Source organism: Tursiops truncatus, chromosome 12 (assembly GCF_011762595.2).
Source record: "Tursiops truncatus isolate mTurTru1 chromosome 12, mTurTru1.mat.Y, whole genome shotgun sequence".
NCBI lineage: Eukaryota > Metazoa > Chordata > Mammalia > Artiodactyla > Delphinidae > Tursiops > Tursiops truncatus.
This window is the reverse complement of record NC_047045.1, coordinates 28688266-28703445: the sequence shown is the minus strand read 5'-3', so window position 1 is coordinate 28703445 and position 15180 is coordinate 28688266. Positions and strand designations below refer to the sequence as shown.

At 35.0% G+C, this 15180-nt stretch overlaps 1 protein-coding gene across 1 annotated transcript; it reads right to left on the bottom strand.

Moving 5' to 3' along the window:
- Window positions 1–13874: 13874 nt before the first annotated feature.
- On the bottom strand, window positions 13875–14954 carry FUT9 (fucosyltransferase 9). Its single transcript, XM_019929203.3, has one exon. It carries the CDS (start codon window positions 14952–14954, stop codon window positions 13875–13877), a length of 1080 nt encoding a protein of 359 aa, XP_019784762.1.
- Between the last annotated feature and the right edge of the window lie 226 nt (window positions 14955–15180).

The window sequence follows — 15180 nt, the reverse complement described above, 5'->3', positions numbered from 1 at the left end:
AGGCAGAAATGTTCCCCATTACCCTGTTAAAAATCTCTGGATTCACATCCTTTCCAGTGTCTCGGCATTTTAATTCCTTACCACCCAACTATTTGATAACTTTTGGATGATAATTTTTTATGTTTCCTCCATCTTTTTTTAGCTATGATCATCAGAAGAGTTTTTCTGAAATATTTAGCTCACTGACTAATGATATTTTTCCCTTTAAATGTCAATAAGCAGTGTGTTACAGCTATAATGTCACTGTCTTAAAAGCTAAATGTAGTATTACTTAAACATTTTTACATGATCACAATACTATATCCAACATTAAAATAATTGTGACAGCTAAAAACTTTTCCTGATTTTGCCAAATGACCCCTAGGCAGCACAGTTGCTCCTGGTGGGGAGCTACGGCTACTGAAATCTGGACAAGTCTTCAGGCTTCACAGCCCATGCTCATAATCATCACACTGCCCTGTCTACTTGGTAGGTTCTGCCCTAGGGTAGGTAGAGTTCTACCCTGGTTTCCACAAAACCTACATATCTCACTGCTTATTCCTCCCCTCACAGACACAAAGATATAATTAAGTTGAATTATATTTTTCTTCTTCTCTGTACTTCTCCTTCTCTGTACATAAGTCACTCTGTCCCCTTTCCTGTCATTCATGTCTTTCCCTTCCTAGTACCTGCCTGTCCAGTTTAAATGACATTCCTTTCTGTATCTTTCTTCATCTTCTCCTGTGCATTTCTCCCTCCTCTGAATGCTATTTCTCCCTTGAGGGTGTGAGTTATCTGAGGATTAAATTATGAAATATATGTGGGCAGAATTTGTGTCTTAATCATCTATTGTCTTCTAAAAGATAAAACAACAGTCTCCTGCATCCAGGAGGCACTAAGTTGAATGAATATATCACTTTTTTTTTGAGAAAATGTAGTGATTGTCTTTCATACAGTAATTCTAGAAAGAGACTGCTTCCTTAGCTTCCATTTTGAATTCATTATAAATTTATTACCAAAGAATTTAACTAAATTATATGCTTGCTAAGTACCTGTTTCTTTGAATATCTTAATTCTTGAATCAGTATGACACATAGATGGACTACTTGCTAGTTAACATTTTGCTTTCATTTATTTATCTGAAAATGAGTCGTTCTCTTTCTTTACAACTGATTTTTAAAAAAATAATTTAAGGAATTTGGTTGTATCACACAATTCAATTTTGTCTACCCAGGTTGACATATTCATTAATCTTAGAATCAATAGGAAAAGAATTCTAAAACCAATTGATATTAAACTGAAAATAAATACACTTAAGTTTTGCTCAATTTTCCTTATGGTTTAATTGTTTCTTATGTATTATTTTATTAACCCAGAACAAAAATCAAGTTATAGCAACACTCTCCAAAGAATGTTCTACTAGTGCTTTTAGGTACTCCATGAAAATAAAAAAGTTGGTGGTTATATAAGCTTTGGAAACTTTATGGTATATCCTGCGGTGGAAAATTCATAATTCACAGTAACACATTAAGGTTAGTAAGGAATTCTATAACAGAAATCAATCAATCATTGGTTCAACCTCATTTAACCCAGTGTTTCCAACCAGTAGAACTTAGTGGTTAAGCACTGAGACCCTGGGTTAATTGCCTGGCCTCAAATTCCAACTCTACCTCTTTTAAACTGTGTAAACTCAGGTGTGTGTCCCAACTTTTTGGCTGAGAAAAGTAAAGGTAATGGTGGAAGTGTAGAGTGGTGTAAAGATTAAATGAAATAACATATGTGAAGTATTTAGAATATAGCCTGGCTTATTGAAAGCCCTTGATCTATATTTACTATTATTATCATTTATATTTGACCACAGAATTTATTTTGGAGTAAGAACTACTGGGATCACTGTGGGATCTGTTACAGAGATTTTGGGAGGATTGTCACAGACATATTTGATATAGCAGCCATTCCTGGGAAGTGTGCCTAGATGGATTAGTTTTTATCTCTGAGTACTTACCTGGAAAAGGGATAGCTAACTTAAGTAAGAAATGGCCAGTTAATACCTATATGTGGTTGGATCCAATTTGTAAACTGGACTGAGGAGTTTTCATTTCCCTCCAGGTATGCTGAGATGTACTACCATCCTATCTGCCCAGAGAGAAGAAAGAAACATGAAGCCCAGAGAAAGAAAAGAACCTGCCCTTCTCCCCACAAACAATAGAGATATACACACATAAACATGAGCACACAAAACAGACCCACACATGGAGACACATATGCAGGCATCCAAACTCACACAAGACATACTCTCATTGTAGAGCACTGCCGAGGTTCATGTCATTTTCTGACTTGGTCTTTGTAATGAATGTATAATCTGTAAGATGTATTTATTTAGTTTTAAAATTTTAATTCAATGTATACAGGGAATCTAGATTTTCATGTAAGTGGAAAGGAACTTCCTCGAATGAATGATTTTGAACGTAAGCATTATAAATAACCAGCAGTAAGTATTGCACATTTAAATTGAAATTTTTATTTTAAATATTCACAGTACAGGAATTTATTAGGCCTGAATAGAACATCATTATTTACACATCCAAGGGATAACTCCAGCGGTAAATCAGTGAAATACTTACACTGAATATAGGAAATATGATTGTAGAGATTTCTTCTTACAGATACAGGCTCAAATCTTTTATACATTTATTTCTGCCTGGGGATCTTAGCACAGATTGAAGTCACTATTAGTTGCTGAACAAAATTTCACAAAATTATAACTATAGCAATCACATCATATATTTATAAGCCCAGAAAGACATCAATGGCAAGGAACCCACATTATAATAGTATTTTTAAGGGAAGGAAACTTCAAATGACATCTCCAGTTTAATTTGTGGAAAACACAAGTTCTCCAGATAGCTGAATATACAGATCTTCAATGGCATTTTGCCTCTCATGGCTTATTAAAATATTTGCTTAGCTGCCATAATATGTTATGTTATTTACAGGTTGAATCAATGAAGGGAACAGTATGGTAGCGAACTAAGAGCTCAGATTGATGTTTGCTGACTGTCATAAACATATAACATCCTGGTCTGGGAAGTTGGCCTCCACATTGCTGGGAATGGCTACTCATCATTTGGATCAATGCTTGACTCCAGGATGTAGCAAGACTCAGTTGCATGATTTTCACTTGGAATAATAGCTGAAGTCAGCTTTTCTTACCAATATACTAACTTCACTGAAGCTGTTAAAATAACCTGAATGAACCAAACTTCTGCAAATAAATAAATAAATAAATGTATAAATAGGATCCCCACTGTTTTAATAACATAGCAATGAAATTAGCTTCCAACAGTGTAAATGCTATACTGGTGTTCAAGTCACCAAGTGCTATGTTCTAGCCTCACTATATCATGGTGAATGACTAATTTCATTCGTGGGTGGGGTGGTTATTGGTCCACATATATTATCCATTTGGAATTCAGCCCTTCCAAAAACACAAGTATATTTTCTGAAAAAAGAACTCAAAGACAAAAATAAAGACAGGACTTTGCTGAACGGAGTAATTTCTGCTCACATGGATTGCTGCAAATTTTCAGCATGTAAAGGCTTGGTCTTGCAGCCAAAATTCACATTTTCTGTGCAATCATCTTTTTTTTTTTTAATTACTCAAGTTACTGAGAAAAAGATTGGGTTTATTTCTTTTCCTCCTACCAATTATACTGATTGGCTGTCCATACTGTCCAGGGGTTGTAAACGTTACTGCCCAGTTTAGTGTTGTGCAGACCTGGCCTCAAGTTTTTTTTTTTTTTTTTAAATTAATTATTTTTTTTAACCCCACTGGCAGTAGTACTGATTTTGGCAGTGTCAAAAAAAGACATACCATTCTTGATTGTAGAAAAAGCTGCCAGAATATTGTGTTCATAGTACGGAATGGATTGAGATGATTTTTTTTTCACATCTTCATGCTTCATTATAGGAAATTGCTATACAGTAAATTGTATCATTTGCCAACAAATGATTTTATTTGTTGTATTTTATTGCCGACAAGAAACGCCAAGAAGAAAATTGGGAGGAGTGGAATTTACCACAATATGCTGCAAAGTTAGAAAATAAGCAAAGTAGCATCGTCTATGGGCTCATTCACACTGAGAGTAACATTTTCACTACTAAAGTTTAAAAAGGACTTCTGAAAGAACATGAATCATGCACATGGGATGAGATGAAGCCTGTGGGTGAGTTGGCAGTGTGAATCCCCCCAAAGTTGCACGATTCCCTAATGGCATGCACTTTTTCACCTAATATAACACAACCGTAATATCGTCATATAATTTCTAGCACAACTTATTTCAAACATGCACTGGCTACTAAAATAAGATTTTAAAGAAAAGCTGATGTTTGATATAAAATAATCATGTTTTTTCAAGTGTGGAAAAATACTCTACAAAAAAATAAGTAGAAAAGTGATTTCTGATCAATGTGTGATTTTATCTATAAAAATTCAGATGACTAATTAGTGTGCTTACGACAACCCTATCAGGTCTGCATGGCAATAATACACATACAGAAAGTTAAGAGCATTAAACAACTATTAGCACAATGCAAGTATCCGTATCAGAAATAACATGAACCTAAAAACTGTACATTTGGCATTTAGGTTTCAGGGTGTCTTTGAGTCTGTTTAAATATGACAATACAATAGTGTAAAATCACATTACACAAATAAAACATACAATTACCATCCCAATAGTGTATGGATTACTGACCCTTACAAGTCACACATTGGCTAGAATTGGCACAATTTTTTTCAGCATGATAGTTTTGACCTTCCTTACTTGAGTGGATGTCGTTTTATTCAAAGTTACACTTGAACTACATAAAAAAAAGGATAGGCATGGGTGAGTCTATATGTGTGTTCTTGAGGAAATGAGATAAGAGGAAGCATATGGCATCCCTACTCTTCGTCTGTAAACCTCCCTTGCAGCTTTCTTCATTAGCAATGCTTTAGTTAGAGCTCCTAAAGAAATTGCCTGTCAACCTATTTTCCCTCCTTCTTATGGCTCACAGAGCATCCACATGACCACATGGAAGGGAGCAGGAAGAAAAGAAGAAAAATTCTAGACGAATATATGACAGCTCATGCCCTGTGCCAGGCTAATTAAACCAGGATGTCTAATCAACAAATCAAAATTTGTAAGAGTTTCTCAGGTGGTGATAATGTAAAGTTCACTGCACTCTGTTGACAGATGAGAAATCTATGGCCCAGAAAAGCTAGTGAATTATACAATAGGTTATGTAAGCTAGAACTTGAATTCTGATCCTTAATTTACTGCTCCTTTCCTTGTTTCTTGTCGCCATTTTTCTCCTTTCTGCAGCTTTCTGAACTTGAATCTACCTGCAGACGTGTTAGCTCTTTACCTTTTCCCTTTAAAAAACATCTATTATACACACACGTTGTTTTGGATTTAGAATAGACCACAGTATTCCAATGAAGATGATAAATCTCAACAATTTCATTCAAATAATTTTGACCAGTTGCATTTCCTCCAGCAAACATTACTTCTTATCTTCATCTGACACAGGATTTATGGAAATGTTGTTTTTTACATTGTCACAATTACTCCGCTAACCCTGACTCTTACCAAACCCAACCTTAAATAAAAAGAGAGAAAAAGGTAAAAGAGGGGAAAAAAAGGCACATGAATAGCTATATTGTTTGTGAAGGTTGCCATCATACTGATAGCTCTAGAGATTTAAATTTTTATTTTAAGAGCAAAAAAGCGTGATGCTATTTTCACAGCTTTTTTTTTTCCCTATTCCTATTTCCACTGCCACATAAGCTGTTAATCTTCCAGGGCAAGAGCCTTCATTGATTTGAGTGTAGAGCATCTACAAGCTAAAAGGGATTTTTAATTTTGTTTTGTTTTCCTTTTAAGTAAACTCCTGGTCACAAGTCTTTTGATTCATTATTTTAAAATAACATATAAAATATTTGAGATAGGTCACCTGTTATCTAAAAAGTGCACTGCTCCCAGTTTTACACAGGCAACCAGATATTCTCGATTTGCTTGAGGGCTTTTGAAAATCAATATGTGAAAGGCCTGATCTCATTACAGTCCCTAGAGACACGCGTCCTACCCAACATGATAGTGAGCTCTCTTCTGGCAATCTTGCCTCGGATGAAGATGGCCTCTTCAGGACTGTCTCATCCGAGAGACCAAGGTGGCTAATAAGTCCCATCTGAGGTCAGGGGATGAGCGTTGTAACTCTGGCACATATTTCTTGCATAATGAGTAGTACTGGGTTGTTAATTCAGTCTGGGTCCTCTTTCTGCCGAGCCCCTTTTCTCTCTCCTTCACTCTCATTAATCAAAATGGAATGCAGTTGTGTGTAGAAAGCCACAACAGTTAACATACCTCTCTGCAGAAATCGTTCTTAAAATTTTTCTGATAAAACTTACGTTTTTCACAATGAAATTCCAGCAAGCTCTAATTTAACACACTTTCCATATATAGTTAATTCAACAGTTTGGTTGCCAGAGAACTCAGAAAAATCACTTAATTCAGTTTTTGAAGTTTTCTAAGGTTGTATCTGAAATAATAAATGCTTCTAAAAGTTTTTAAAGCAACACAACTAGGAACTACTTAAAAATACTATTTTGAATATCATTCCTTTTTTATACACTGAAAATAAAAGTTGTCCTTAAGTCTACTTTTTTGTTTTATTACAGTACAACTTAGAAACTGTGCACATGAACAGTTGAGAATATTCATGTCAAAACTCTTTTTATTATGCAACTAGTAATTAGTAACTAGTAATTAAAGTAGTCAATCGCAGTCTGGCTAAGAATTATTTTATTTCTGCACCAGTAAACAAATACGTCCCAGCTCATTGAATGTATACTCTAACATTTAAAAAGTAAATTTTAGCATTCTTTTTAAACTTTACAAAAAGTAGAGACTTGATTCTGTTTCCTAACTTTTATCATTAACTAGTTCTGTGGCTGAACTACTAGACAGTTGAAATGAGGGATTAAGTCAAGTTGCTGAATATTTATTTCTAGGCCTCTTTCGTTACCAGAAAATGATTTCTGAGAATCTTCCTGCTATTCCGTCTGTGACTTGAGCTATACCAACTGATAATATGCTAAATTGACTATTAATTTACTGATTGCTCACAACATGGAGGTAAAATTAGGTCTGCTTTGGGTTCCATGATTTTAAGAAATGATGTATGTGTTTAGTAATGCAAATAATGCCTATGCACTATGACTGTCAGCTCCCCACACCCCTTGCGTTACTTAGTGATTACAGAAGACGTGAATGTACGCTTCCACACTATATTTGTTTCTCCTCTCCTGAAGATTATTCCTTTGGCTTATTTAAATTTGCAGTGATTTTTATAAACTGCTTAACGCTTTCAGAGCCTCAGGACTGAAATTGTGGAAATAATTTTGGATCCCTCACAATGATCTTTCATTATAGTAAACCATACTAATTGGACATATTGTCTAGTCACTTAAACGTCATTATATTTGTCCTCACAAAAAACACATCATGAATATGTTACCCCCATGTTACCTCCACATGCATGTTACCCCCATATGCAAAATCTGAAGCTAAGAGAAGTCACATAACTTGCACACAGTGAACGGGCAGAGCTGGGATTCAACTCTAAATCTGTGGTCGTCAAAAATCCATGTGCTGTATGCTATAACCTTGTTGCTTCTTGTACATCACAGGGAAATATAGCCATTATTTTGTAATAACTTTAAGTGGAGTACAGTCTATAAAAATATTGAACCACTATGTTGTACACATAATATAATATTGTAAATCAATTTGCTATACTTCAATTTAAAAAAATCCACATGCTACAGCTTGCTGGTATATCCCGACTGCAAATTACTTTTCAACCCATCAAGCAAGGACTTTGGAATCTGGGAAAGAGTTTTCTTAAACACATACAGCAGATAAGCAGATCACAGAAGCTTAGGATTTTATGGCTGTAAAGGATTTTAGTAATTGGATAGTCTAGTCCTTCCATTGCAAAATATAAACATGAAGTTAGAAACCAGAAAGAGAATGAGAGGCATTTTTTTCAAGGTATATAACCTTTTCTTGTCCTACTAATTCCTCCAGGCCAAGAATTGTTCATGTCTTTTGTGTAGACTGGTGGTTCCCAGAGGTGGCCCCATGTTAGTATCAGCTGTGGAGCCTTTTCATGAAATAATTAGGCATAGACATTGTTTTGGACCTTGAAGTAGGGGAATGAATACTTTACTGACATATTTGAAAGATTCCAGGTTAACTCAAGAAAGGTGATAGCTCGTTTCAACTGAGCGATAGAACACTTCCCATTTAACAGGTGGCTAAGACTTAGACCTCAAAACTAACAGCACATCAGAACTATCTGGGGAGATTTTAAAAATACAGATTCCAGCTCCCATCTCCGATCCAGAGAATCAGAAGCTGTGTATTATTAACACTTTTTCAAATGATTCTTCCGTACCTGACCCAGCAAGTTCCAAAGGCGTGTGTTTGAGAATCATTGGCTTAGGATGGTTCACAAACTATGGCATGAAACAGAATAACTTAGGACATGCATTAAAAGCATGTTTTTTTGGACTTATGTGAAGATATTCCAACTGCATGAGCCGGGCCCAGGAATCAGTATTGTTCATGAACACCTCTGGTGATTCGAGGTGAGGTGACCCAGGAACCAGGCTTTTCACTAACATTGACAAAAGGCAGTTGATGTTGGAGGGGTTTTTTTTAAATTCTTCTTAAAAATATTTTTAATTTAAATCAAATGAATAAATATATATTAGCTGTGAGTTTTAAAAATAACTGAGTTGTCCAGATGTGTTCAATCTGGCTTACTCTAATTAGCCTCCCCATTTTACTATCATCTGGGGATTGACTATGCGCCTCCACTACCTCCCTGAAATGTTTGCATACATAAAAATTTTCAGATAATTGTAATAGGAATGTGGATGGTGTAGAAAAATTTAAAATATTTTAAAATAATGCTCAATATATGCTTATTTTTCTGCAGGCAATTAAGATCTCAGTGCGTAGGTGAGTATATGAATTGCAAAGGAAGTAGGTAGAGAACTAAGGGGTGGAAGGAGTTAAAGGAGGAGGGTTAGTTAATTGAGCATTTGCTATATTCACTGGATTAGTCTCTTTCCAAATATTAGATTAATAATCAGTTTTATACTTTACTTGTCTATTCAGAGAAATAAGAGGGAAATCTGTTGGAATATTTACCTCCAAAATATTATTTTGTGATGGTCATTGGAAGTGCATTTGCAAATACGCGCATATATCAATTTAGATCTTAGATGAGAGAGTAACAGTGCTAAAAGGAACATACAAAAAACAAGGTCCAGAGAGGTTAAGTGGCTTTCTCAAAATTACAGTTTTTTGAATAAATAACCCAGCTTAGCATTACTCATATTTCTGGTTTAGCAGGCTATCTCTCATTTATGTTGTAAACTGCTCTATATAATGCTTACGGATATGGATGCATTCAATATGAATTACTAAGAGGAAGAACGCTTTGGGTAGTAGTGGAGCTTATCCATTTGCAAAATGCTACAAAATCTCCAGATGAGAGATGTCCAGAAAAAAAATGCCATCTTCATTGACTGATGTTTGCAATACAAAGAAGTGTTAGTTCCGGAGGAAAGAAAAGATATTTCTCCCCACGCATAGTTTGGTAATAAATATGTGCCCCCTACAGTGCTTGCACTTTATATTCTTCTTAAATACTACTTGTTTTTTTTCTATTATAAACCGTTGGTATGTTAATATTTGAATAGACTGTTAACATGTTGCAAATTCTTTTTAATCTTTCTAGAAATGTTACTTCTTTGGGGTCTTAGAATGCAGTAAGCCTGGAAAGACATAAAATGCCTTCCTTTTCATCCAGGCAGCAAACTGACCAATGAAATAAATACATCATGTCTAACAGGTACCAAGAAGCTGGAACTGTTATCACACTTTAAAAAATATTTTGCATGATCTCTAATGCAACCTGTTTATTCATTCAACAAGAATTTGTTGAGATCCTCCTCTGGGTTAGGCACTGGATTTATCTTTTAGATTCTAAAATTTATTTTGTTTAACAGCTTGATTACAATTAATTTATTAAGAAGTTCCCTTAAATGAGATAGAGTTTAAGGGCACTCAAAGATATGATTAAGCACAAAGTCTAATGTAAGGATCTAAACCTTGTTTTGGTAACATTAATTCATGCAGAGACATTTTCTGGGTGATTGCCTTTAAGACTCAACGGAATCTAGTCTGAAAATTGGCAGGCAAAAAGATCTCAATAGTATAGTTTCCTATTCTTTCCATATTTAACCTCCAACTGGAGGCAAGAATATAAAGGCTCAGCAAATAATTTCTAAATAGTTGGTCAATTTATACCTCAGATACTCTAAGCTTTCTAAGCCCTCACAACAGAAGATATTTCTGCACATTCTGGGATTATCAGAATTTGTATAGTAAATATACAATTTTGAAGCTGATAGTGGATTCCTATTTAGATAACTTTTTCCGTTTCTACTTCATATTGTCATATTTATGGCTGTCATAAACTACGACTGTCATGTCTTTTTTTTTTCAGACATGACATACTGCTAGATATGGAGAATTTAGTATATGTTCTTATTAATAAGGCCTATAATAATTATATTTATATATTCTTACTAGTAAGGCCTGCAATAAATAATATTTAGACCATTGAAAGTAAAAGATTTTTGATATTTTTAAATAAAACGTTTTAAGTGGTCTGTTCTTTTTTTATATTCACAATCTACCTCCTGGCAAAATTTGTTTGTTTTTGTAACCAGCAGCAAGCCAATCTTGTCAAATATTTATCTTTCACCACGTGATATCCTTAAAAAATTGCAATCCACAGGATTTATTAAAGAAGTGGCAGAGAAACAGAACCATCTTGAGGGTTGCATTTCACTTCAAATGTAGTGAAAGCCCATTTCCTTCTACTAAAGCTCAACTCCTAAAATATTTAAACCAGAAAGAATGCTAACAAGTTTCACGTTTTATTTACCTTATGTATACTTTTTCAAACGTCAAAGTGCTTCCACAGAGAGTGTAACATCCTACAGGCCCTAATAACACCAATAAGGCATTCACATTTTTAGAATTGAGATGTATTTCAATGATAAGGTGAGATACAATGAAGAAGAAAACAGGATCAAGAGAGATAGTACCCTTTAATTCTAATCTTGGCTATGTCAATATAGGTGTGGGATGTACGAGTGTGTGTGCCTGTGTGTGTGTGTGTGTGAACATATGTCTTAAATAAATATTATCTCTGAATCTAGTTGTTTCATAAGTAGAACGAAGAGATTGGTTTGTAAACATTGCTATAATTTCTTCCAGCCCTAAAACTCACTGATCAATGGACCCAGAATTGAAGCTGACTCATTCATTTTTGGTACTTCATATTAAGAAAACTTATTCTTCTGGGACTTGGTAATGGGTTTTTAATATACAGATGTGCTAGTTAGTCACTCAGTATTATTGCCTTAGCTTCAGTCATATTATCAGCATATAATTATAGTCTCACACTGAGAAAGAGACCAAATTCATAGTTGACAATAAAGGCAATGCCCTCAGGTTTCTCGGTTCTTTGAAATCATGAGCACCCACCACAGCAAAGGCTTTTTACTGAATGCTTTTCTGCTTCTGCAGAAAGGAGGTATTTCTAAATTGGTTAGTAATGCATCCTCTTTAGATCCCTATACTTTTTTTTGGCCAAAAAGACAATAAAGTAAACATAAATGTATGAATTTGACTATTTGAACATCATGAAATAAATGTGGTGGAGATCTCTCCTTATCTAGGAGGGCATCTACACAGACATCATTTCTGGATGCGGTGTGGTTAGAAGAGATAATATGGAGGTAATCTTCCATTAGGTCAAATAAGTAAACAAAGTATGTGGCTCAGAAACAGGTCTGTTCATCTTTATCTCTGGTTAGGGCATTGCCTGACACAGGGAGCCTGTTCAATCATGGGTAAAGGAGTGAACCTGAAGGTCAAACAAGCCTTCATCCAATGTAGGAATCTTCCTCTGCTCAGATCCTTCTAGTGGTCCCAAGAGCTCATTCCCTCACAAGGCAGTCTGGATTGTTGGACATAGCTCCTGCTTTCTGAATTTAAATTTGCCTCTCTCTCTAATTTCCATCTGATGTAGAAAATTGTGGAGTTGAGTTCTACTGATGTTAACATGTAGAGGATTATTAGACTAAGTCACAAATAGACACAAATGGATGTCATCAGAACGTTCTAACACTTTTGATGGGTTTAGAATAAAGTCATTAAAGATTCTTTTGGTAAATGCTTTCTTTGAAGAATCCTTATCTTCCCATCTTTTCTCACCCACTGTTCTCTGCTTATATCCAGCCCTTAACATTATGGAGGGGGAAACACTGTACAGCAACTGCAAGTTCAGGGGTGAATTCTCCAAAAACATAGTATAATGAAAGTTTATTTTGGTTCCGTAAAACCCTGAGGGCCATGGTCACATGTGCCACATATGAATAATTACAAAAATGGAATATAAAACATCATCTCCAGTTAGTACCTCTAGGATAGAACTGTCACTTTTTTGGAACAAACAAAAATTTTCTGATGACTTTCAATGTCATTCATTTATTAATTCAACAAATATGCATTGAGATATCACTCTGTGTTCCCTACAGATCGCCATTTTATTATGTTTAACATCTTATACTTAACACCTTGATAATAATTTTATTTAGGTTCTTTTAAATGATAGGACAAACATCTCACATATTATGTTCATATGATGAAATGAAATAGTTTTAGACATTGGACCTTTGGAAAAAATATTTTAAATTGATATGTTATTAAAAATTATATTGATGCATAAATGTGCCAATTATAAATATGACTTGTATCTATACATAACATTTTCCCTTGTCACTTGATAAGATTATTTGTTTCATTATAAAAAGGAGTGTTAAGATCAGGAAGAAAACTATCTTAGATTTTCTTAAGTGTTACTAGGATTATTTCCCAGGTACTAAAAATCCCAACAAATTGGATATTTAAAAATACATCATAATTTAACTTAAGATCATGAGAACAAGTGGCTGCATGTGCAAGTCAACTTAATGAAAATAAATGGAAAGCCTAATAGCTTCCCGAATAGAATAGTTCTGCTCCACTATCTGGCTTATTCACTAAGTGAATAATTCACAAATGTGGCATTCACAAATGTGGTAAACAGGTAAAAAATAGATCAAATAAAGACAGTTATACACTGTTCAACTTCGAAGTCAAAGAGGTTAGAATTCAATTACAAATGCTTTTCCTTTGTTACATTATGCCAACTTGGAACTAGAGATGATAATATTTAATGAACATATTTCATATTTGAAGATGTGCATCTTCATTTACCAAATGGATTAAACAACTGATCAGTGTAGGAACAACAATCGAATCACAAAGTTACATTACAGACAACTACAAAAATATGAAAAAAATAATGTTTACAAATGATAGAGAAGAATAAATTATTTTTCAGTGCACATAATTAGGTATATATAAGATAATTTAAAACAAGTGGAGTGATTGCTGAGGCTGCGCTCTCAAAAATCTCCATCAAAATATATATGTCACCCAAGAGAGAGTGATACAAATAAATTATGACACAAAAGCTGAATGATGTCTCTTCTCATCTTCAAAACCTCAATAATATCTCATCAAAATATATATGTCACCCAAGAGAGAGTGATACAAATAAATTATGACACAAAAGCTGAATGATGTCTCTTCTCATCTTCAAAACCTCAATAATATCTCATCAAAATAATTTGCCAAGTGTGCAAATGATGGAAAACTTTAATTCCAAAACCATTTCTCTAAATTACCAACAGATTTATATTCTTGATGTCTTTTCACATGGTCACAAGCCAAGCATGCATGTGATTCCCAAAATCGTGGAAGATTTACTGTGAAATCTTTCCTCCAGTTAAAGTAACTAAGGTATAATTTATTGTTTTTATCTACTTCCTTCAGATACTTTGCTAGCTCACTGGGAGAGTTATAATCTTCCACATGAATGAATGAATCTGCTGGAATATAATTCTCATAGTTTTCCCTAGATGGCCCCAAAACAACAGGCACAGAGCCAGCCAGAAAAGCATTGTAGAGCTTTTCTGTGATGTAATCTTTGTGGATTGAGTTTTCAAAGGAAAGATAAAATTTGCAAGTAGATATGGTAGGAATCAAATTTTTATCATTCACATACTCTCCAAATGCTTGCCCATAGGTATGGATTTCAATGCTTTTGCTTAGCTCATTGTAATACTTGACCCTGGCATGCTCAGGGTTCCAGTTACTTACAACCCAGCACACTAACTTCTCTTTGCTTGGCACTTCAAACACGAAGGGGTTTGTGCTCACCGTCAAGAAGCCATAAGGCACTTGGATATCTGAGTCGCGGCGATAAGTCAGAGTCAGGTTGAACAGATGCTCAATGCCGCTCTTCTGGGGTGTGTGAGTTGGTGATTCCAAATTCATCCAAATCCATTTCTGGAAGGGTGGCCTCGCCTGCTGAGGTAAATTAGTCAGATCCCAACTGATGTCTCGGTGATGGATCAGAACCGCGTGCGATTTGTTGTACAGGGACCGGTCCGTCGTGAGATGGCATCCTTGGATGTTGAACATTGCTTGGCAAGATGTAAGGTCAAAGGTCTGCCCAAATGGCCACACCCAAATCAGAATCGTAGTTTCGTTAAAATAATCAGTTTTGGTGGAGAAGAAATTTTTCATTTTCAGCACAGTGCTGGCTGACTCCATCGGATTGAAGATCCAGCTGTTGGTGGGCTTGATGTAAATGAGCAGACATGCCATGAAGCAGCCCAGGATAATGCAGACGATTAAAAATGGGCGGAGAATTCCTTTGGATGCCGAGGTCATAATTTTTCCTGTGAAACAGAAAAGGAAAGATAGAGGGGTAGGTAGAGGTAGGGATGAAGAGTTAATCATAAATACATTTTGAGATAAACAGGTGATACATCCTAAAATACACTTAATCACAAAATCAACTGCATTTTCCTTTCCAGTCTTAGCAAAAACTAAATATAGGATGTCAGTGCAATAAAATCAAGTTGTAACTTTAACAGTACCCGTTTCCTAAATGCTC